Source organism: Oryx dammah, unplaced genomic scaffold (genome assembly GCF_014754425.2).
Source record: "Oryx dammah isolate SB20612 unplaced genomic scaffold, SCBI_Odam_1.1 HiC_scaffold_16, whole genome shotgun sequence".
Lineage (NCBI taxonomy): Eukaryota > Metazoa > Chordata > Mammalia > Artiodactyla > Bovidae > Oryx > Oryx dammah.
The window spans coordinates 46487317-46510557 of NW_024070200.1; the positions used below are offsets into that span (position 1 = coordinate 46487317).

The following is a 23241-nucleotide window of genomic DNA, read 5'->3' on the forward strand; positions in this document are numbered from 1 at the left end:
GCCCCCAAAGCCTAAGCCTAGGGACAGAGCCCAGTCACCAGCCCCAGGCCATGACAAACCACAAAAGCCCAAAGCTCCCTCAGGGGAGACTGCTGGTATGTCCACCTCACCACCAGCATTTCAGAAAGACACAAGGGACCTGCTCCAAGGCCAGAAAACCAGGGCAGGCCTCCTGATTTCCTGCTCATGCAGACACCACGGCCACCACACTTCCTCTCCATTCCCTCCTCTGGGAATCAGGCTCACTATGGTTACCAGAGGACCCTTAATGACTCAATCCATCGGCACTTTTCAGTTCATGTGTGTGTGTGTGTGTGTCTTAGTTGTGTCCGACTCTTTGAGACCCTATGGACTATAGCCCGTGAGGCTCCTCTCTCCCTAGGATTCTCCAGGCAAGAATACTGAAGTGGGCTGCCATCTCCTTCTCCAGGGATCAGACCCAGAACTCTTGCCTTGTAGGCAGATTCTTTACTGTTTGAGCCACCAGGGTAGCCCAGGTCTTATCTTACTTGACTTTTTGGGTCAGATTTGGCATTGATGACTACTGGGGACTGCAGAGGCTGCATCAGGCAGACGCCCCAAAACCCTGGGAAGATGAAAATGTTTTCTTTCTCCCCAGGGGTTCCTCGGGGAGAACATTTCAGCAGCACTGCTGAGCTTAGTGAGTGTGTGCATGTTCCAGAGGCTGGAGCGAGAGTAAAGGAAGGAGTGAGCGAGCACTCCTGACCGGCCAGGAAGGGTGCAGGAGTCTGGCGGGGAGAGGTGATCATGTGTGTGGAAAGTTACTAGAAGGGCGATGGAGCCAAGCAGGAATGACTAATCAAGATGCTACTGCCAGGAGGTGGCTGCCACGTCAACTGGGCCGGGGGGAGATGGAGGGTTGAAGGAGTTCCGGGCAGACCCGGCTTCCTGGAGCACGGACACGCTGAACCCTGGCCCAGCAGGAAGAAGCTTGGAGTCTGAAAATCTGAGTTAGCTTGGAGACTTCCCCAGGCTGACACGGGCCAATAGCCCTGGACTAGGGCCACATGATTCATGGGAAGGATGGAAAGAAAGCTCTTGAGTCTTCCACTCAACTCAGCACTAACAAAGCCACCTTCCAGCTGGAAGATAAGCCCCACTCAGCAAGTGTGTGTGTGTGTGTGTGTGTGTGAGAGAGAGGGGGATGCAGGAGTACAGGGTGTGAGTGAGATTCCGTGATTAGGAAATCTGGTTGAGAAAGGGAGTCCTGTGGCCATGAAGCAACTGTCTGAATTCGTCCCTCATTCTGGCCTGCCTTCACTAAGGAGGCCGCTGGCTAATACACTGGCCAGGAGTTTGGGTGGAGGACAGGGCATCCTGGGGGCTAGGGAACAGTTAGTGTTTGACTAGCAAGTGCTGAGCCTTGTTAATGATAAATCCACCTCTTTGTTTTTTCTCTCTTGACTGAACATCCAATCTCAAAGTCTTTAGCAACTGTGAATAGGTTTTAACTTTATCACTATTGTTGTTAGGGATGCTTTTTGTATTTAAAAGGGAGACCTGATGTCACTGACTTTTACTTAGTGTGAGGAAGAAAACAGCACTTAATTAGAAATCCAACAACCCGGTTCTAGCCCTGCCTCCCTCTTAACCCACTAGGCAGTTGTGCCCAGGTCACTGCGCCTCTCTGTAGTGTGGTCTGACCATCTGTGATATAAAGGGGAGGCCTGAAGTCCACAGTACTCCCTCTTAGCCCAATGGTCTATGAACCCCTGGTTCTAAAGTGTAATTCAGGGAGAGATGCAAGTAGCAGGTATGTGCAAATTATTCTAGAAAGGGAGGAAAGTAACAGTCAAAGTGTTAGTCACTCAGTCCTGTCCGGCTCTTTGCAATCCCATGAACTATAACCTGTTAGGCTTCTCTGTCCAGGGGATTCTCCAGGCAAGAATACTGGAGTGGGTTGCCATTCCCTTCTCCAAGGGATAATCCCAACCCAGGGATCAAACCCAAGTTTCCTGCATTGCAGGTGAATTCTTTACCATGTGAGCTACCAGGGAAGCCCCAGAAAGGAAGGAAAGACAAGCAGAAGATATTAAGAAGAGGTGGCAAGAATACACAGAAGAACTGTACAAAAAAGATCTTCACAACCCAGATAATCACGATGGTGTGATCATTCACCTAGAGCCAGACATCCTGGAATGTGAAGTCAAGTGGGCCCTAGGAAGCATCACTATGAACAAAGCTAGTGGAGGTGATGGAATTCCAGTTGAGCTATTTCAAATCCTGAAAGATGATGCTGTCAAAGTGCTGCACTCAATATGCCAGCAAATTTGGAAAACTCAGCAGTGGCCACAGGACTGGAAAAGGTCAGTTTTCATTCCAATCCCAAAGAAAGGCAATGCCAAAGAATGCTCAAACTACCACACAATTGCACTCATCTTACATGCTAGTAAAGTAATGCTCAAAATTCTTCAGTAATATGTGAACCGTAGACTTCCAGATGTTCAAGCTGGTTTTAGAAAAGGCTGAGGAACCAGAGATCAAATTGCCAACATCTGCTGAATCATGGAAAAAGCAAGAGAGTTCCAGAAAACATCTATTTCTGCTTTATTGACTATGCCAAAGCCTTTGACTGTGTGGATCACAACAAACTGTGGAAAATTCTGAAAGAGATGGGAATACCAGACCACCTGACCTGCCTCTTGAGAAACCTATATGCAGGTCAGGAAGCAACAGTTAGAACTGGACATGGAACAAACAAACTGGTTCCAAATAGGAAAAGGAGTACGTCAAGACTGTATATTGTCACCCTGCTTATTTAACTTATATGCAGAGTACATCATGAGAAACGCTGGGCTGGAAGAAGCACAAGCTGGAATCAAGATTGCCAGGAGAAATATCAATAACCTCAGATATGCAGATGACAACACCTTTATGGCAGAAAGTGAAGAGGAAATAAAAAGCCTCTTGATGAAAGTGAAAGAGGAGAGTGAAAAAGTTGGCTTAAAGCTCAACATTCAGAAAATGAAGATCATGGCATCTGGTCCCATCACTTCATGGCAAATAGATGGGGAAACAGTGGAAACAGTGTCAAACTTTTTGGGGTGGGGCGCCAAAATCACTGCAGATGGTGACTGCAGCCATGAAATTAAAAGACGCTTACTCCTTGGAATGAAAGTTATGACCAACTTTTACAGCATATTGAAAAGCAGAGACATTACTTTGCCAACAAAGGTCCGTCTAGTCAAGGCTATGGTTTTTCCTGTGGTCATGTATGGATGTGAGAGTTGGACTGTGAAGAAAGCTGAGCATCAAAGAATTGATGCTTTTGAACTGTGGTGTTGGAGAACTCTTGAGAGTCCCTTGGACTGCAAGGAGGTCCAATCAGTCCATCCTAAAGGAGATCAGTCCTGTGTGTTCATTGGAAGGACTGATGCTGAAGCTGAAACTCCAGTACTTTGGCCACCTCATGCGAAGAGTTGACTCATTGGAAAAGATCCTGAGGCTGGGAGGGTTTGGGGGCAGGAGGCGAAGGGGACGACAGAGGATGAGATGGCTGGATGGCATCACCAACTCGATGGACATGAGTATCGATAAACTCCGGGAGTTGGTGATAGACAGGGAGGCCTGGCGTGCTGAGATTCATGGGGTCACAAAGAGTTGGACACGAACTGAACTGAACTGAACTGAACTGAACTGAACCCTGGGGAGGGGGTGGACTCAGCAGCAGGCTGGAAAGATGACACTTTCAGTGCTGAAATGGGAGAGAACTAGGATTGGGGCTCTGGAGGACAGCTGCTGCTGGGACAGCCCAAGGCCTCCTCCCTCACTTCCTTTGGTAACAAAGTTTTACTTTCCTTTGGGAAACCACTGTAACTCCACTCTCAGCCCTGAGTCTCCAGGTTTGGCGCATCAGATTGAGGTATCTTCCCTGGCTACAGTTCAAGGATGGCATACACCCACAAGCCAGCCTAAAAAGAGCCCAATCTTAGATTTCCTGCTGGGCTAATGGAAAACAGGCTCTCTCTCTCTCTCTGCTAAGGTTGCTAAGCTGGTTGGATATAAGCCTGGTATCTTTTAGCCACAATCTCAAGAGTGCTTCTCCAAGACTAAAACTAAAGCCAGTGCTAAGAACATAGAACCTGGGGACTTCTCTGGAAGTACAGTGGTTAAGAACTCACCTGCAAGTCAGGGGACATGGGTTCGATTTCTAGTATGGGAAGATCCCACATGCCCAAGAGCAACTAAGCCCATGCTGTGCTGTGCTTAGTTGCTCTGTTGTGTCTGACTTCTTGCAACCCCGTGGACTGTAGCCTGCCAGGCTCCACAGTCCATGGAATTCTCTAGGCAACAATACTGGAGTGGGTTGCCATTTCATTCTCCAGGGGATCTTCCCGACCCAGGAATTGAGCCCAGCTCTCCTGCATTGCAGGCAGACTCTTTATCCACCGAGCTATGAGGGAAGCCCCACAACTATTGAGCCTGTGCTCTAGAGCAGGAGTTGCAACTACGAAGCCTGAGAGCCTATAGCCTGTGCCTCTCTAATTCGGTGAACCTCAACAAAGAGTAGTCCCTGCTCTCTGCAACTAGACAAAGCCCATATACAGCAACAAAGACCCAGTGCAGTCAAAAATAAATGAATAATTTAAAAAGAGAGAGAGAGAGAGATTTTCTATTAAAAAAAAAAAGAAAAGAAGAACACAGAACCAGGATATAAGCAAGGCAAATCCCAGGTAATGTTGGTTACTTGGATGCAATGGGACATGAAGTCTCTGGACTTCTCAGTTATCAGAATGAATCTTACTTTTTTGTTGTTTGTTTTTGCTTCATTTAATCAGTCAATTTGAGTTGTCTTTCTGTTATTTACAACTGATACAGTCAGGGGCTGAGCATCCCACTCAGGAAGTACAGCCTAGACTCCCAAATGTGGCCCCACCTTACAGCTGGGAGGGACTATAGATCAAAGGGTCCATGTCTTTGCTGTTCCTCCCAGGCAGGTGTGGTATCTGTCATCTGCACCCTTCTATGCTAGAGAAGAGACACTCACTTGGAATATAAGGGCACCCTGTAAATGAACTGCTGCAGGTCCTACAGGAAGCCATCTGCCTTGTTTCTATAAGGAGGGAATTAACAGTCCCTGCTTGTCCTAGGCAATAATCCTTCAAATGATGAGTTTTGGAGGGTGGTTTTCACTCAATCAGAGCACATGACTCCCCAGCTTTGGGTGGAAACAGGAGATTCCTGCCCTTCCAATTCCAGTTTCCCATGCCCTGGCCTTAGTGATTGGGCCAAGAACAGTCACATGACCCAAGGCAGATCAATCTGAAACCTACCCTGGAATTTTTTAACTAGAGCAGGCAGAGAAGAACTGGCCTAGTTCTGGGTGACTTGCTGTAAGCATGAGTATCTGGTGTTGCTGGGAGCCAGGAGGAGATCTGGTATGAAAGAGTGAAGCTGACACTCCAGGATGAGCAGAGATTGGAAGCTGAGGGCTCTAAGCCTGGCCACTCCGGGGCCCTGGTTTCAGCTGGCACCAGCTCTATCTTGCTCCAGTTAGTGAGCCAAGAAACAGTCTTCCCTTTCTCCTCCCTTTAAAGCAAATTTCAAGTGAGTTGCTGTCACTTGCAACAAAATAGGCCTGAGAAATACTGTTTTCTTCTAAACCAAGGGAAAAACAAAGACCCAAGGTCTGGGGCCCCTTCATTTCCACTGTCTACCAAGGAAAGGGCCCTGATATCAAGGCACAGGAGCTAATAAGCAAGAGCATTACACCTGTTCCAATCTTGATTCCAATACTCACTAGCTTGATGAACTTGCACAAGCAAAACCCCCTCTGAACCTCAGTATCATCATCTGTAAAAAAGGGATAAGGATATTATTTCCCCCTTTGTTGCTGTTCAGTCACTAAATCAGGTCCAACCCTTTTTGACCCCATGGACAGCAGCATGCTGGGCTTCCCTGTCTGTCACTATCTCTTGGAGTTTTCTCAGACTCATGTCCATTGAGTTGATGATGCCATCCAACCATCTCATCCACTTTTGCCCCCTTCTCCTCCTGCCCTCAATCTTTCCCAGCATCAGGATCTCTTCCAATGAGTCAGCTCTTCACATCAGGTGGCCAAAGTATTACTTCCAAAGAATATTCAGGGTTGATTTCCTTTAGGGTTGACTGGTTTGGTCTCCTTGCAATCCAAGAGATTCTCAAGAATCTTCTCCAGCTGTTTTGAAGTGAGTGCCTGACACGTAGTCCTCACTCCATAACTAGTAGCTGTTCTTATGACTTCCTTTCCCTAAGCTTTTCTGCTCTGTTCCACCAGAATCTCAGGTCAGAGTGGTACATCTTGAATTTCTAGGGGCCCTGGAGCTTGCTGCAAAGCCTGTGTGTAGTTATTGGCTCTAGGGATTTGGGAAGCTCTGGCCTCTGCTGGGGAGGTTTGAGGAAAGAAGAGCTCAGCCCTGGTCTTGGGCCAAAGGACATGCTGCTCAGGAACACACAATCATGGGAATGGTGGCCCAGCCAGAGGAAGACTGACTGTGTGGGAGCCCAACTCTCCACCATGGGCTCCCAGAGCCAGTCATTCCTAGCAGGCAGAGAGACTTCCCACGTGCACAGAAGAATCATCATTTATGCATCTCATCATTCAGCAAAAAGCAGTGTCCCAGGCACTGGGCAGGGTTTTTTCAGGGCTTGAGGTCAGTTAACTGACACTAGCGTAAGAACCAGGCTGAGAGTCAAAGAATTGATGCATTTGAATTGTGGTGCTGGAGAAAGACTCTTGAGAGTCTCTTGAACAGCAAGGAGATCAAACCAGTCAATCTTAAAGGAAATCAACCCTGAGTATTCATTGGAAGGACTGATGCTGAAGCTGAAGCTCCAATACTTTGGCCAGCTGAAGGCAAATAACTGACTCATTGGTGAAGACCCTGATGCTGGGAAAGATGGAGGGCAGGAAGAGAAGGGGGCAACAGAGGATGAGATGGTTGGATGGCATCCCCAAACTCAATGGACTTGAGTCTGAGCAAACTCCAGGAGATAGTGAAGGACAGGGAAGCCTAGTGTGCTGCACTCCATGCGGTTGCAAAGAGTCAGACAAGACTTAGTGACAGAACAACAAGGCTAAGAAGCAGGCTTTGTCCTCAAGTAGCTAAACATAAAGTACAGGTGGTGCTAATGGTAAAGAATCCGAGCGCCAGTGCAGGAGATGCAAGAAACATGGGTTTGATCCGGGTCAGGAAGATCCCCTGGAGAAGGAAATGGCAACTCACTCCAGTATTCTTGCCTGAAAAATCTCTTGGACAGAGGAGCCTGTTGGGCTACAGTCCATGGGGTTACAAAGAGTTGGATATGACTGAGTGACTAAGCATTCAAGAGCAAACACAGCTGCAGCACGTGGAGCTTAAGTGATGACCTTCATACAGCGGGTCCCTCAGCCATATCCTCCCCTCCCCCGCCTTTGTTCCCCATGGTGAACTCTCTTCTGGACGGTGTTAGTCTGGTGGTCCCTGAGTCATCACTTGGTTGTGAGGCAGCCTCCTCGCTGGTCCCCTATTCCAAGCATCCCAGCTACAACCCTTCCTCCCTACTATTGAAATCACAATCATCCCAAACCTCCAGTCAAGTCTTTCCCTGCTCAAAAATCTTCAATAACTCCTCATCTCCTGGGGGACAAAATCCAGGTGCCTCAGCCTGGCATTTAAGACTCTTAAAGGACTTCCCTGGTGGCAAAATGGATGAGAATCTGCCTGCCAATGCATGGGACACAGGTTCGATCCCTAGCCTGGGAAGGTTCTACACGCGGCAGAGCAACTAATCCTGTGCATCGCAACTACTGAGCATGTGTGCCGCAACTACTGGGCCCACAGGCTGCAAGTGCTGAAGCCCGTGTGCCTAGAGCCCATGCTCTGCAACAAGAGAAGCCACCTCAATGAGAAGCTTGTGCACTGCAACAAGAGAGAAGCTCCCACTCTCTGGCAGAGAAAGCCTGCTTGTAGCAGTGAAGACCCAGCACAACCAATAGACAAATAAAAATTTAAAAAGATATGGCCTCACCACACTTGCAGTTTATCCCCTAATCCATCTTTTCCTTCAAATAGCTTACACACCCACTGAACTGCATTATGTCCTGTTACGTTACACAGCCCAGCACTTTCTCACCTCCATGCCATTGCCCAGGCATTCCTTCTTCCTGCTTATCTCTGTGTGTCCAATTTTTTTCTTGCCCTGAGGCTCCAATTCAAATACCACCTCCTTCAGGAGGCATTCTCACTGTCCTTATTTTTAAAACTCTCTCCCTAAATGGACTGCCCAGGCACTTTCCTTTGTGCCAGTTACACTTGAACTTAACTGCCTGGGGAGGTCGAATTGCACAGTGTTGTATGTTTGCCTTGTAAAGTGTGAGAAGCCACCAACTGCCATTCTCTGTCCGGTGCCGTGACAAATCACCCTGGAGCAGGACTTCACTGCTCCTCCCAGAAACCTTGAGTGGCCCCTACTTGGAGATGCAGATGTGAAGGGAGCTGTCCCTCCCAGCCTCAGCCCTAGGAGGATGGTGTTAGGGGACTTTTGGAGGGGCTGACAGAGGCTGCCCCTCTGATCATCTCCCTGCACAGAAGTGATCTCAGAAAAACATGATGGACAAATTTGTCCTGAGAACACAGGAACCTGGTCCCTTTCGCTTTCCTCCCAAGGCTGATGTTACTAGAACCCTTGGATGGAGTGGATGTTTCCCAGAGAGCTGCTGGGGCCAACAGACACTGAAGCTCCCAGAGGACCTAACCTTGAGTCAGGGATGGGGGCAGGCTGGAGGTGTCTGGACCCTCAAACTGGCTTGACACCAGCTCAGAAGGCAATGCCAAGTCCATGACTTGGGCTGGAAGCTTCTGAGACCCAACACCCCCAGCAGGATGGGGAGGCTCTGGGAACAACGGCTGAGTGATGGCAAAAAGCAAAAATCTCTGAAACTGATCCTGCATGGTAGCCCCATGGTGACAGTGGTCCAGGACATGCTGGAGTGGGCGGCACCAATTCCCATCTTTGCTGCTATGGAAACAGGGCAGAAACTGGGGCCAGCTAGTGGGGAAGCGAGGCCCAGGGCTCTCTCTCTCTCTCTCTACCTGGCATTTGGAAGTGAAACTCAAGCCTGAAGCAGCCTCAGGGTCCTGAGACAATTTGGGTGTGAGGCAGGTGGAGAAGCTACACTTGAGATCTTACTAGAGACACATAAGTGCCTGGGCAGTCAATTGGACAAAGAAGAAATAGAACCACAGTTCCACCCAGAAACAGTGACGCAGTCCCACCATCGAATGCTCAGCACAGGCTTCCCTGTTTTAAATTAGGGCTGAGAACATTCTGGTGATCCAGTGGATAAGAACCCACCTGCCAATGCAGGGAACATGGATTCCATCCCTGGTTTGGGAAGATTCCACATGCCATGGAGCAAAGTCGATGTGCCACAGCTACTGAGCCTGAGCTCTAGAGCCTGGGAGCCACAACTACTGAACCCACATGCTGCAGCTACTGAAGCCCTCACTCAGCAAAAAAGACCCAGCATGACCAAAAATTAAAAAAAAAAAAAATTAGGGTTGGGGCTCTACAATTACACAATAGTCTTTGAGTCTTTATCTCAATTTTCTCTATAATATTTTGCACTGTAGTAAGTCAGAAAGAGAAAAACAAATATCACATATTAATGCATATATGTGGAATCTACAAAAATGGTACAGAAGGAACTATTTGCAAGGTAGAAAGAGAGATGGAAACGTAGAGAACAAACAAATGTATGGATACCAAGGAGGCAAAGGAGGGGTGGGAAGATTGGAGAGATTGGGATTGCCACGTATACACTACTACAGATGAAACAGATAACTAATGAGAACATACTGTATAACACAGGGAACTCTACTTAGCGCTCTGTTGTGACCTAAATGGGAAGGAAATTCACAAAACAGGGGATATATGTATACATATAGCTGATTCACTTTGCTATGCAGTGGAAACTATCATAATACTGTAAAGCAACTATACTCCAGTAAAAATATATTTTGCACTGCGAAGGCACATAATACACATTTGCTGAAAGGAGGGAGGGAGGGACTATAGGTCTACGAGAATCCAGAGGAGGGACTTAGAGCTTGCAACTAATCAGGGCAGGCTTCCTGGCAGAGGTGGCTTGGGAGGGGCCTTGAAGGAGGAGCCCGCGAGAGGATCATATGTCCCTGTAGCATGTCAGGGGCTAAGGTCACAGCAGATGCCATCTACATGTCTCCACCTACTTTTCTCATCCTCAACCTCCCAGCAATTCTACTATTGGGGGATTCATTTTTTAGGAAAATAATACAGATATATCTTACTTTTGCAAGTCTTCCAAAATATACTGAAAACATACCCCCAGGTGAGCACATTGCCAGGCCCCTCCCAGGACCCCAAGGTTTAAGCCTCATTAGCTTCCACCAACAGGAGCCCTCCCTCTCCACTGGACCAGGCTTGGACGCCCCACTAGCTAGAGGCACCCGGCAGAGGCTGCTAAATGCTTTGTGAGCCAAGAGTCAAGCTGACCTGAAAGGCAAAGACATCCTTGACCAGAGCCTCCCCAAACACGAAGCTGGAGCCGGACTCAGTGTAGCTCAGGAATATCTGAAAGGAGAAAACAAACAAAACCAAACTGGGGAGTGAGGCCAAGAAGGGCGGAAGGAAGAAGCAGCAGCAAGGAACCAGGTTGGGGTGACCTGGAGAAGCCTCGCATGCTGCTCATGCCTTCCCGGCAGCCCAGAAGAGAAGAGAAGGACTTGGAGGCTGCAGGATGAGCCCCCAGGCCGTGGCCTTACAGCAGGGGGACCATGTGTGTCATTAAAGCACATTAAATGTGCTCCTTCTGAGTACATCTTCCAGAAGAGACGCAAAATTGTAAAGAAATACTCTGAGATGAGAGTTGTTGGGACAAGAACACTGAAGAAGAGACAGAGGAGGAAGCAAACAGTGAACTGCCTGGAGAAGGCAGTCAAAGGTGGTGCCCCTGTGCCTCCCCACCGAGGGCACAGCCCCAGCCTGTCCCACCCCAGGCTCCTGGCCTTGGTGTTGCAATCTGGCCACACTTCTTTAAGAGCCCTGTATTTAGGACCAAAACACGCACTGTGACTGCAGGCCAAGTCACTTCTGTTGCCAGGGCCTCAATGCTCCCGTTTATAAAATGAGGGCTGTGTCCAAAGCAGCAATCTTCCCAGGCGGCACTAGTGGTGCCAATGCAGGAGACAGAGAGATGTCAGTTCTATCCAAGGTAGGGAAGATCCCCTGGAGGAGGGCATGGAAACCCACTTCAGTATTCGTGCCTGGAGAAGCCCATGGACAGAGGAGCCTGGAGGGCTACAGTCCACTGGGTTGCAAAGAGCTGGAGTAACTGAGCACGCACGCCCAGAGCAGCAAGTGTCTTTTTCCACACAACACCCACGCAGGTATCCTTGGTGTGGCCAGCGGGAGGGCGTGGGCAGAGCCTGGACATGTGGGTTCTCCCTGTCCCACCCGAAGCCCTCCCTGTAGAGAGTGCATGGAAATTCGAGATAGTTAGAGAGGGATGAGTATAGGATCAACCTTGCGTCCTCCATAACTTATATTTTAAGAAGTAAATCATGACTGCCCAATGATGTGAAGGAACTTAATGATACTCAAAAATGGTTAAAATGAAAAAAACAAGGTTAAAATGATAAATTTTGTGTTATGTGATTTCATCACAATAAATGAAATTTTAAAAGTGTAACTTCAACAAGCCGAAAATTATTTTTAAACACACATACACACCAATACTTTGGCCACCTGATGCAAAGAGCTGACTTGTTGGAAAAGACCCTGATGCTGGGAAAGATTGAGGGAAGGAAGAGAAGGGGGCAACAGAGGATGAGATGGTTGGAAGGCATCACGGACTCGATATGAGTTTGAGCAAACTCTGGGAGATAGTGAAGGACAAGGAAGTCAGGCGTTCTGCAGTCCATGGGTTGCAGAGTCGAACATGACTGAGTAACTGAACAACAACAACATATATATAAACTAAATCACTTTCAATTTTTAAAGCATTTTTAACTATTGTAAGTTCCTTTCCTGATGAGGACTGAGGGCAACAAGCCTTGGGCCTGGGTATCCTAGGAACCTTCCTGTTTTGAGATTCTCTTCCACATCAGGCCACCCTCTGAAAGGACTGCTTGTTTGGGCAGGTGGGACCAGGCCTGACTCCCACTGCCCAGGGGTCTGGGGGCCCCCACACACCCACCACCTGGTCACAGTCCAGGCCACCTCCCTCCAGTGCAGAGGCTTCTCCTCCATCCCTGGCAACCCAAGACGCCCGGGCAGATACACCCCATGTACACACCTGGATCTGGTCACCCAGCCACTGAAATGCAATGAACCCCGGTTCTGTTCTGATGACGACGAGTCCGAGTACAAATTGCAGTCCAAGACCCCAGAACACAGCCCGCCAGGACACCTGCCACCAGAGAGAAAGGTCTAGGTGAGCTCGGCACCTGGGGAGGTCCACAGGGAACAGGTGGGCAGAGGGCACAGCACTGCTGAGGGGCTCTGGGAGCTTCGGTCAGCCTGTAGGATGAGGCCTGGACACAGCCGGAGCTATGGGCCTGTTGCCGATGGTTACATCCCCCATGGAGTGCAGAACAGGCCACAAGGCAGCAATGGGCCTGGGCAGTGGGCAGGGGCAGGGCCAGATCTAACCAAGGACCAGCCGGGAGCCCTGGCACTTGGTTCCGGGGGATCAGCTGGGTGGGTGGAACCCTGGCCTCAGGGCCTGGCCTCAGCATAACCTTTGTCTGTCTGGACCATCTCTCCCACATAGTCAGGGCTCTCAGCCATTCTGACCCCACTCCCTCCAAGCACTTCCTCCTCCCCAGCAGAAGGGAGCTGGACACCTAACGCTGGATAACCTCTCGGCATTGAATGACTTCTTAGCAGTGATCCCTTTGCCCAGGTGTGGCTCTGGAGTCTGGGGGGAGGTGTTAACCACTCTGTGAAACAGGGAGGGGACCTGACGCTGGAAAGAGAAGGGGCTGCAGCCCCCTCTTGGCCTGACAACTAAGCACTAAGCACTCACTGCGCGGTGATGCTTCGAGAGGGCAAAGAGCAGGCCAACGAACACGCAGATTCCGCCAAAGGACACCAGCTGCTCAGGCCGCTGAGAGGTGTCCAGAGCCAGCCACAAAACCAGGCCCAGGAAAGCAGCAAGGGCTAGACCCCTGAAGGGAGGGGCGGAGAGTCATTACTGTCAGCATCTCCCCACTCCCACACAATAGCACCCAGGGCCCCAGGAAAGGGTACTCAGGGCTGGTGCAGGAGAAGGGGGAGAGTGCTGTGTGACCTCTGACAGACCACCTAGCCTCTCTGAGTCTAGTTTCCTCATCAGGTAAATGAAGCCAAACACCCCTCCCACCTCCAGTTCTCAAGATTGCTGACAGAACTAAATCAGAGGATGTGGGTACTCTGCTTAGCATGGGGTCAAGCACACAGCAAGAATCCTCATAGCTGCAGTGATGCTCAGCTCAGCCAGCCTCTGGCCTTGCAGGGTGAGGTGGGGTCTGTGTGGGCTGGAACTCGGCGCCATGGGCCATGGGATCTGCTCCCCTAGAGCCCAGAAGTGGTGGTGTCAATCAGGGATACAGGGCTGAGTACCTGAGACCAATGACTGAAAGTGACTTTTACAGCCATGTCTCCCTCCCTGGGGCTGGGATCTGCTTGTCCAGCAGTATGTCTGTCTTCCTGTATTAGTAGTTCAGTCATGTCCAATTCTTTGCAATCCTATGAACTATAGCCCACCAGGCTCCTCTGTCCATGGGATTCTCCAGGCAAGAATATTGGACTGGGTACCTATTCCCTTCTCCAGGAATCTTCCCGACCCAGTGAGAGAACCTGGGTCTCCCACGTTACAGGTGGATTCTTCACCATCTGAGCCACCAGGGAAGCCCTGAATGTCCAGCAGGCAGCCTAACAATTTAAGAGCCCAGGTTCAGGGTCTAACCCTGACCCAGTCTTCAACTCCCTGGGTACTACTAATCACAGCTGAAGTTCACTGTGCTCCTACTATGTGCCAGGAACCATGCTGAGTGCTGAGAGACCTATAGTAATTGTGCTCATCCTGCTGCTGCTGCTAAGTCTCTTCAGTAGTGTTCGACTCTGTGCAGCCCCACAGACCGCAGCCCACCAGGCTCTGCCATCCCTGGGATTCTCCAGGCAAGAACACTGGAGTTGGTTGCCATTTCCTTCTCCAATGCATGAAAGTGAAAAGTCAAAGTGAAGTCGCTCAGTCGTATCCGACTCTTTGCGACCCCATGGACTGCAGCCTACCAGGCTCCTCCATCCATGGGATTTTCCACGCAAGAGTACTGGAGTGGGGTGCCATTGCCTTCTCTGTGTCCTCATCCTAGAGATGTAAAAATTAATTTGCCCATGACCACCTGTCTAGAAAGCAGCAAAGCAGAGATTCAACCCAGGCACTCTAGCAGCAATTCTGTTCTCTTAACTAGTTCTATGCATAGTCACCAGCCGGAAAGAGAAGGACCCAGGACCTGAACTCAGGCAAGCTAACCCCAGAGTTCAGTGTTTATTCCTGGTGTGTTTTCCAAACTCCTATTATGCCAGTTCCATTGGCCTAATTTCTGCCTTGTCTCTGAGCCACCTGTATGCCTCTTTACTTACTGTTATCCTTGAGGTTAACTGGTGTTATAAAAACTTAAATGCATGTTTGGAGGTTTATTTTTTGGGAGGGAAGGTTTTTTCTTTTATTCTTACAGCTGTAGGTTTTAATTGTATTTTTCTTATTTTAAAACTTTTTTTTAAAAAAAAACTTTTTATTTTACATAGGAATATAGCTGGTTAACAATGTTATGATAGTTTCAGGTGCATAGCAGAGTGACTCAAGTGAAGTGAAGTCGCTCAGTCTTGTCCGACTCTTCGAGACCCCATGGACTATATCCTACCAGGCTCCTCTGTCCATGGAATTTTCCAGGCAAGAGTACTGGAGTGGGTTGCCATTTCCTTCTCCAGGGGATCTTCCCAACACAGGGATTGAACCCGGGTCTCCCGCACTGCAGGCAGACGCTTTACCCTCTGAGCCACCAGCCATTAAAGCAATATATATATATATACACACATACATGCATCCATTCTCCCCCAAACTCTCCTCCCACCCAGGCTGACACATAACATTGAGCAGAATTCTCTATGCTCAGTAGTTCTTTGTTGGTTATCCATTTTATTTTATTTTTTAATATAAAGTTATTTCTTTTAATTGGAGGCTAATTACTTTACAATATTGTATTGGTGGTTATCCATTTTAAATATAGCAATGTTTACATGTCCATCCCTAACTCCCTAACTATGTCTTCCCCCTGGCAATCGTAAGTTCTCTAAGTTTGAAGGGCACAAAGATTTTTCTGCTGTTTTCTTACAGTAGTTATATAGTCTCAGGCTTTACATTTAGGTTTATTATCTATTTTCAGTTAATTTTTTAATATAATGTGAGGCATGGATCGAGTTTGTTTGTTTCTCTCTCCTCCTCCTCTTCCTTCTCCTTCTCTTCTTTCTTCTACATATGGATATCCCATTGTTCTGGCAGAATTTGTTAAGCTGATTATTATTTCTTCACTGAATTGCCTTAGCACTCTTGTCAAAAAATCAACTGGTTTTATATATGTAGGTCTATTTCTGTACTCTGTTCTGTTCATTGATCTGTTTGTCTGTCTTGATGGCAACAACACGTTGTCTTAATTACGGTACCTTTATAATAAGTTTTAAGGACAGTGAAATGCATCAGTTTTGTTCATCTTTTTCAAAACTGTCTAGACTATTCTAGGCTCTTGGCATTTGCATATGAATTTTAGAACCATCTTATTATTTCTACCCCAAAAGTCTGCTAGAATTTTGATTGAGATACTATTAGAATCTATAGATTAACTTGAGGAGAACTGATACATTAATAATATTGATTCACTCAATCCATGAACTTGATATGTTGCTCTGTTTATTTAAGTCTTTTTATTATATATTTCTCTTAGCAATGTTTCCTAGTTTTCTATGTACAGGTTTGGAGGTCTTTTGTCAGACTTATCCTTAAGTATTTCATATGTTTCATGCTATTCTAAATGACATTTATGATTTTAATTTATGATTGTTTGTTGATAGTATATGGAAGTACTATTGCACTTTGCATGTTAAGCTTGTACCCTTGAATCTTGCTAAACTCACTTAATAGTTATAGTAGCTTTTTGTAGATAACATAGAATTTTCAAGCTTCCCAGGTGGTGCTAGTGGTAAAGAACCTGCCTGCCAATACCGGAAAAGAATTGAGGGTTCAATCCCTAGGTCACAAAGATCCCCTGGAGGAGGGCATGGCAACCCACTCCAGGATTCTTGCCTGGAGAATCTCATGGACAGAGGAGCCTGGTGGGCTACAGTCCATGGGCTCGAAAAGAGTGAGACATGGCTGAAGTGACTTAGCACGCAAACACATAGGATTTTCTATGTAGACAATCTTGTCTGTGAAAAAAAAAAACTGCTTTACTTCCTTTCTAATCTCTATGCCTTTTATTTCTTTTTCTTACCCAATTATACAAGCTAGAACCTCAAGTACAATGTTGAAAAAAATTAGTCAGAACAGGGGCCTCCCTGGTGGTCCAGTGGCTAAGACTTCATGCTCTCACTGCAGGGGCCCAGGGTTCAATCCCTGGTTGGGGAACTAAATCTCACATACTGCAACTAGAGATTCCATGTGCTGAAACTAAGACCCAGCAGAGCCGAATTAAAAAAAAAGAAAAGATGGTGAGAGTGAACATGCCTATATTGTTCTTGATTTCAGTGGATAAGCACTCAGTCTTTCACAATTACTTATGAGATTAACCACAGATTTTTCGTAGGTGTTCTTTATCAGATTGAGGAAGTTCCCTCATGTTCCTAGTTGGCTCAGAACTGTTTTTCAGAAATGGATATTGAATTTTGTCAAATGCTTTCTCTTATCTATAGGCATCATCGTATTGTTTTTCTTCTTATAGTCTGTTAATACGATGACATTGATTGATTTTTTTAATGTAAACCCAACTTTGGACTCCTGAGATAAATCCTTCTTGTTAATGACATGTTATCCCTTTGTGTATTATTGTATTTGGTTTTCTAAAATTTTTTAAATAATTTTTACATCTTTGCCCATGAGAGTTATTGGTCTGTACCTTTAATGTGAGTATTGGTATGGGAAAGGGTTAGATCTTGCTATTTACTTTCTATTTGTCCCATTTGTTCTTTGTTCCTCTTTTCCTATTGCTCTACCTTCTTTCAGATTAACTGTTTAAAAATTATTCGTTATCTCTTTTTTTACTTGTTAGCTATAGTTTGTTGTGTTATTTTAGTGATAACTTTAGCATTTATAGTATATATCTTTAGTTTATCACAATCTACTTTGAAGTGATATTATATCACGTTAAATGCAGTATAAAAATCTTACAGCCGTCTAATTTCATTTCTTCTCCTAGCCTTTGTGCTACGGTTGTTTAGTTTCTTATTATATGTTTACAAACTGAACTGAACTGAACCATACATTGTTCTATTCTTGCTTTATGAGTTGATTTTAGAGAGATTTAAATAATAAGAAAAATAAGTCATTTTATCCACCCACATAGTTACCCTTCCAACACTCTTTATTCCCTCATCTAGATCTAACTTTTCATCTGGCATCATTTTTCTTCAGTTTGAAGACTGTCCTTTAACATTTCTTGTAGTGCATCTCTGGTTTTAATGTCTGCTTCTTTCAGCTTTTGTATATCCGCAAAAGTCCAACTTCTCCTTTCTCAAAGGATATTTCACTGGTGAAGAATTCTAGATTGACACACTTTGTTTTCATTTCTGTTTTTTACAGTTTCACTGTTTTCTCATTTGTATTGTTTTTGAGAAGAAATCTGTCATCATCCATATCTTGTTCCTCAGAACATATGTGTTTTTTTTTTCTGTAGCTGTTTTTAAGATTTTTCTCTTTATTGATGTTTTTAAGCAATTTGATTATGATGTGCTTTGGTGTGGTTTTCTTCATGTTTCTTGTGCTGTTGGTTTGTAGAGTTTCTTGATGCTTGGGTTTATAATTTTCATCAAATTTGGAATTTCTTATCCACTGTACCACCAGGGAAGTCCGGTTATATGTTTTAATTTCTCTCAGATATAACCTAGAAGTAGAATTGCTAGGTATGGCAACACTATGGATAATATTTTGAGGAACTGACTAACCGTTTTCTATTGCAGTTGCATCATATCATATTATATTTCTACAGGGGTATATGAGGGTTTCAGATTTTTCCACATCTTTGCCATCACTTGCTATAATCTGTCTTATTTCATTATAGCCATCCTAATAGATGGGAAATGGTATCTTGTGATTGCTTTTTTGGGGGGCTATGCTGTATGGCTTGTAGGATCTTAGTTCCCTGACCAGAGATTGAGCCCATTGCTATTACAAGAAAAGCATCAAATCCTAACCACCAGGGAACTCCCTTATCTGCATGTATTTTTTTAAAGGAAACTTGATAACAATATTTCAGGTGAAAACCCAGTATCAGTGATTCGTCATAAACAGAAGATGACTATAAAAATAAATCCTCTTATAAATCTATTTAATAAACAGAAGGCAAATGTAAAACAAATCTATTTATAAAGAAAATGAAAAATTTGTTTATAGGCTGACTTAAAGCATTTTGCTGTGGTATGTAGATATAGGCTATCTTAAAGCATTTTGCTGTGGTATGTAGATATTACTTTGGGAAACACCCTTGTGCCTTGCACCTGCCTGGCTTAGTCACTGGGTATTCTTTGGGCATCAGTTTCTTCATCCACAAAAAGAGTACCTCTTTTAAGCCACAAAAACATTTTTTCCCCAGCTAAAATATTTTTTGCAAGCCTGTTTATAAAACAGAGTTGTCTGGTGGAAATGGAAATTGGGAGGAGGGGTGTCTGTTGTTCCCCTCTCCAATCTCCCTCACCTGCCCTCTGGCACCTCCACAGTTTCCAGAGCTCTAAGGAACCCAGTTTAAAAACCAGGGGATCCTGGTGAGACAGAGTGGGACCCTATGGTCCTTGATCCCCAACCCCCAGGTTCTCTGCCTACCTTTTGTCTGTGTAAAGAATAATCAGAGAAATGAGAAATGAAGAAATGAAGGAAGACAGTCAGAGGAGACCAAATAACAATACTGTAGTCATTAAGCAGAGCTAAGGACTTTTAGTTCCTTCTCAAGGGCTGTAGATAATATTCTGAGCCATCTCCTGTGAACTGTGAAATCTTACAGATACTGAAACTACCTCCCTCAACCAGGTGGAAGAAGTTAACTACATGATGACCAGACTGTACCAATGGCATAAGCTGCCACAGTTCTGAGAACCAGCCTGAAAGAAATGGAAGCAAACTGACCCTGGACCTGAAGATTAACTATACCTAAAACAATCAAGATGACGCTGGTCAGACCACCAATGACCAATCTGAAGATGACTGTGCTGTTTCAGCATGGAGCACCCTCCCTTGGCCTATAAAAGCTCTCACCCGCTGCTGGTTATGGGGGGAAGTCGGCCTTTGGACAGATGTCCCTGAACACCTTGTCCTGCCCTCAAGTTGCTGGCATCTGAAATAAAGCAAACTTTCCTTTCCACCAACCTGGCCTGTTTACTGGCTTTGGGGCAGCGAGCAGCCAGACCCCACACCTTTCGGTAGCCCAAGGACTTCTCCTGGTGGTCCAGTGACTAAAGCTCCTTTCTCCCAATGCAGGGGGCTCAGGTTCAATTCCTGATCGAGGAACTAGATCCCACATGTCATAACTAAGATCCGGCACAGCCTAAATAAATAAATAAATATTTAAAGCAAAACAAAGAACAAAAGGATCTCAAACTGTTGCTCAGGAAAGTGGCTGGCTACATCAGAATCCCCTTGTGGCTAACTAAAAATATTAACTAATAGGACAAGAATTTGAAAAAGAATAGACACATGTTGAAATGGTAAAGAATTTGCCTGCAATACAGGAGACCTGGGTTCGATCCCTAGGTTGGGAAGATCCCCTGGAGAAGGAAATGACAACCCACTCCAGTATTCTTGCCTGGCGGGCTACAGTCCATGGAGTTGCCAAGAGTCAGACACCACTGAGTGACTACCACTTTCACTTTTGTAAAACTGAATCACTTTGCTGTACACTCGAAATTATCACAACATTGTTAATCAACTATACTCCAATATAATATAAAAAGTTGGAAAAAATATATTGACTTCTGGACCCCAATTCAGATTGCTGAATCAGACTCCAGGGGTGGCCCCCAGCAGCTGGATGTCTCACTAAGGTTTCGGGTGCTCTGATCAAAGCACTGATATGGGCCCTCCCAGCTTGAATGGGCTGGGTTCTCTGAATTTAGGAAACTGTTGATTCCTGTCCTCAGGTGTGAGAGCCACCTACTGTAACTGGAGCAGAGAATCAGATGGGAAGTGGCAAAACACCACAAAGACACCACAAAGCTGCCTCTGAAGCTACCCAGCAAGACCTGCCCCAGGGCTCCCAAGAGGCAAGCAAGTGTGTGGGCTCCCCACAACCCAGGAGCCTCAGTTCGGACAAAGACCGAAGTCCTCCTCACCTAGCCCTGGCCGTGACACAGGAGCTGACTCAGAGGCCCTCCGCCCATGTGCCCGCCCACCCCCATACCCCCTGGGGACTCACTTACCTCTTAAACCAGAGTTTCAGGCAGGGATGCCCTAAAGGTTTGACACACCTCAGCAGCTTTGGCCCCAGCAGCCTCTTGAGCAGGCTGTGGGCCAGGAAGACGAGGACCACACAGGTGAGGACGAACAGTGCCAGGGCTCTCTGGAAATTCAGGATGCAGGCGGCCAGCAGGAAGGCAGTGTATGCTGGGAGTAGGTGGAGGATGAAACAGAGAAGGGATTGTGGATAACGACACTGGCCTCTCTGGGACACTGCTGCCCTAGCTTCAGCTCCACCTTCTCCAGCCAGAGATCTCAGAGCCTTAGTTTCTTCTCTGGTAATGAGCACAATCGTCTCGGCTTAGAACGTGTGTGAAAGGGCTTTGCAGACTCTAAAGTGCTGACCAAATGTGAGGGAGGTGTTGAAGGAGGCGGCAAGATAGCATGAGGCTTCCCAGGTGGCGCTGTGGTAAAGAATTCACCTGCCAGATGCAGGAGACGCGGGAGGCCTGGGTTTGACCCCTGGGTCAGGAAGATCCCCTGGAGCAGGAAACGGCAACCCACTCCAGTATTCTTGCTGGGATAATCACATGGACAGAGGGTCCTGGTGGGCTAGGGTCACAAAGAGTCAGACACGAATGGGCGACAGCGCGCACGCACACATACACACACACACACACACACACACACATGAGACAGCATGAACCGCTGAGCATCAGTGGACTGCCTGCCATATTCTAGAGCCTTGGTAGGTTCCAAGGACAGAGACGGGTAAGTCAGCTACTCCAGAAAGGCAGTGACTTCTATGTGCCAGGATCCCGTTCTAACTATTAATCAATGATCATTTTTCTTCCTGGAATTTCCTTTTCCCCCTTTGCCCTTCTCTCCATTTGAGCAACTAGGACCATCTGTGCTCTACTTCAAAAAAGGAATATGATGGAGAGCAGAGGAGAAATATCTCCCCCTGGCTTATGGATTTCAAGAGCCAGGGCCCTCGAGGGGAAAGAGGCGGGATGGGATTGGGAGACTGGGGTTGACACATATGTGGTATTGATAATGTGATTGAAACAGACAACCAGTGGGGACACGCTGTGCAGCACAGGGAACGCTGCTCAATGCACCGGCGGCCGGACGGGAGGGACATTCACAGGGGAGGGGTACAGGTGTGTGTATGGGTGATTCGTGTTGCGATGCAGTAGAAGCGCAGCAGGGCTTCCCCGGGGACTCAGCAGTAAGTAATCTGCTTGCAATGCGGGAGCTGTAGGAGATGTGGCTTTGATCCCTGGGTCAAAGGGCATGGCAACCCACTCCAGTATTCTTGCCTGGAGAATCCCAGGGGCGGGGGAGCCTGGCAGGCTGCAGTCCATGGAGCTGCAAAGAGTTGGACACGACTGAGCAACTCAGCACACACCCAAGTACCCAATGGGGTCTCCTGTGGAAAAGGATAAAGGATGTTTCAAACTGACAGATAATTCAGTTTCTCCCCTCACTTGGAACAAGGAAATTGAAATAGAAAATAACTTGAGTTATGGAAAATGAAGTTACCTTTCTCTCACACGGAAAGATGGGGACACCTGTATGGGTATCAGTTAGAAGCACACAGGTGAGGCTCTGCAGGGCAGGGGAGGGATGCAGGCGCAGAGCTGTGGGAGGTCAGAGGAGGGGGAGCTGGTGGGAGAGAGGCGCCAAGCTCGGCACTCTATACCACTGCCACGATTACTCCTCACAACCAAGCCCCGGGTTGGTACTGTGTGATCCCCGTCCAGAGATGAAAAGCAAACTGATTCATGCAGGGAAGAAATCGGCTGGGATAACAATCCAGGTCTGTTTGCAGCCAGCATGTAGGAGACGGGGCTGTGTAGACAGGTCCTCCAGGCAGGACAGGGCAGGAAAGCGTGTTAAGAAGTGTTTCATCCTTCTAAAATCCCTGTAATCTCTGGTGACAGGACTTTGTTCCTTTTGGGCGCCCCTACACACTCTTAGCCCATGTGGTCCAGCAGAGCCTGACCTTCACGGGAGGAGGACCCAGGAGGAGCACATGACCTGAGGTACGCCCATCATAGACCCACAGAAATACGGGCAAGAGGCACACTCTTCTGAGACCCGGGACACCAAGGCCCTCCATGTCAGTCTGCCGCCAATGTTATCTTGGCATCTGTGGAGAAAGCCCACCTAAAGTGAGGAGGCCACTGCTCGGAATCAAAGCAAGTGCTGAGAACATGAGCTTGTGCTGTGCCTGCTTCAGAAAGTCCGTGATGAGCCTTATCAGAGAAGACATGATACAGTAAAGGCAGCAGAGAGCTGGAGGAAATCAAAATCACCCGAACACGGAGAAAGGAAGGGAGCTCCTGACAGCCAAGACAGAAGGGGAAGTAGGACGGGGAGGGTCATTTCCACGACCTGCTAGATGGAATTCGGCCATTTCTTCGAGAGAAATGAATCTGGGTCTGAGTGAAGGTGGACACAAGGGGAACCAGAAGGCCCTGCTCAGCTTCTGCCACAGGAAGCCTTCCCCGCATCCGACATTCACAGGAGGAAGCTGCCGGGGCCACGAGCCAGCCCCGTCTCAGCAGGGGACCCCACTT

General features: G+C 47.1%; 1 protein-coding gene across 4 annotated transcripts in view; it reads right to left on the reverse strand.

Moving 5' to 3' along the window:
• SLC28A1 (solute carrier family 28 member 1) overlaps window positions 1-23241 on the reverse strand; it is a 62494-nt gene that overhangs the window by 28845 nt on the left and 10408 nt on the right. For all 4 annotated transcript variants that reach the window (XR_005723994.1, XM_040257506.1, XM_040257507.1 and 1 more), the window contains 4 exons: window positions 20680-20863; window positions 13049-13190; window positions 12317-12430; window positions 10516-10593 (listed from right to left, as the gene is read on the reverse strand). Coding sequence is in view for 3 of the 4 variants with exons in the window: in XM_040257506.1 (XP_040113440.1) it covers window positions 10516-10593; window positions 12317-12430; window positions 13049-13190; window positions 20680-20863 (518 nt within the window). In the remaining variant the exon portion in view is untranslated. The remainder of the gene's footprint in view (window positions 1-10515; window positions 10594-12316; window positions 12431-13048; window positions 13191-20679; window positions 20864-23241) is intronic.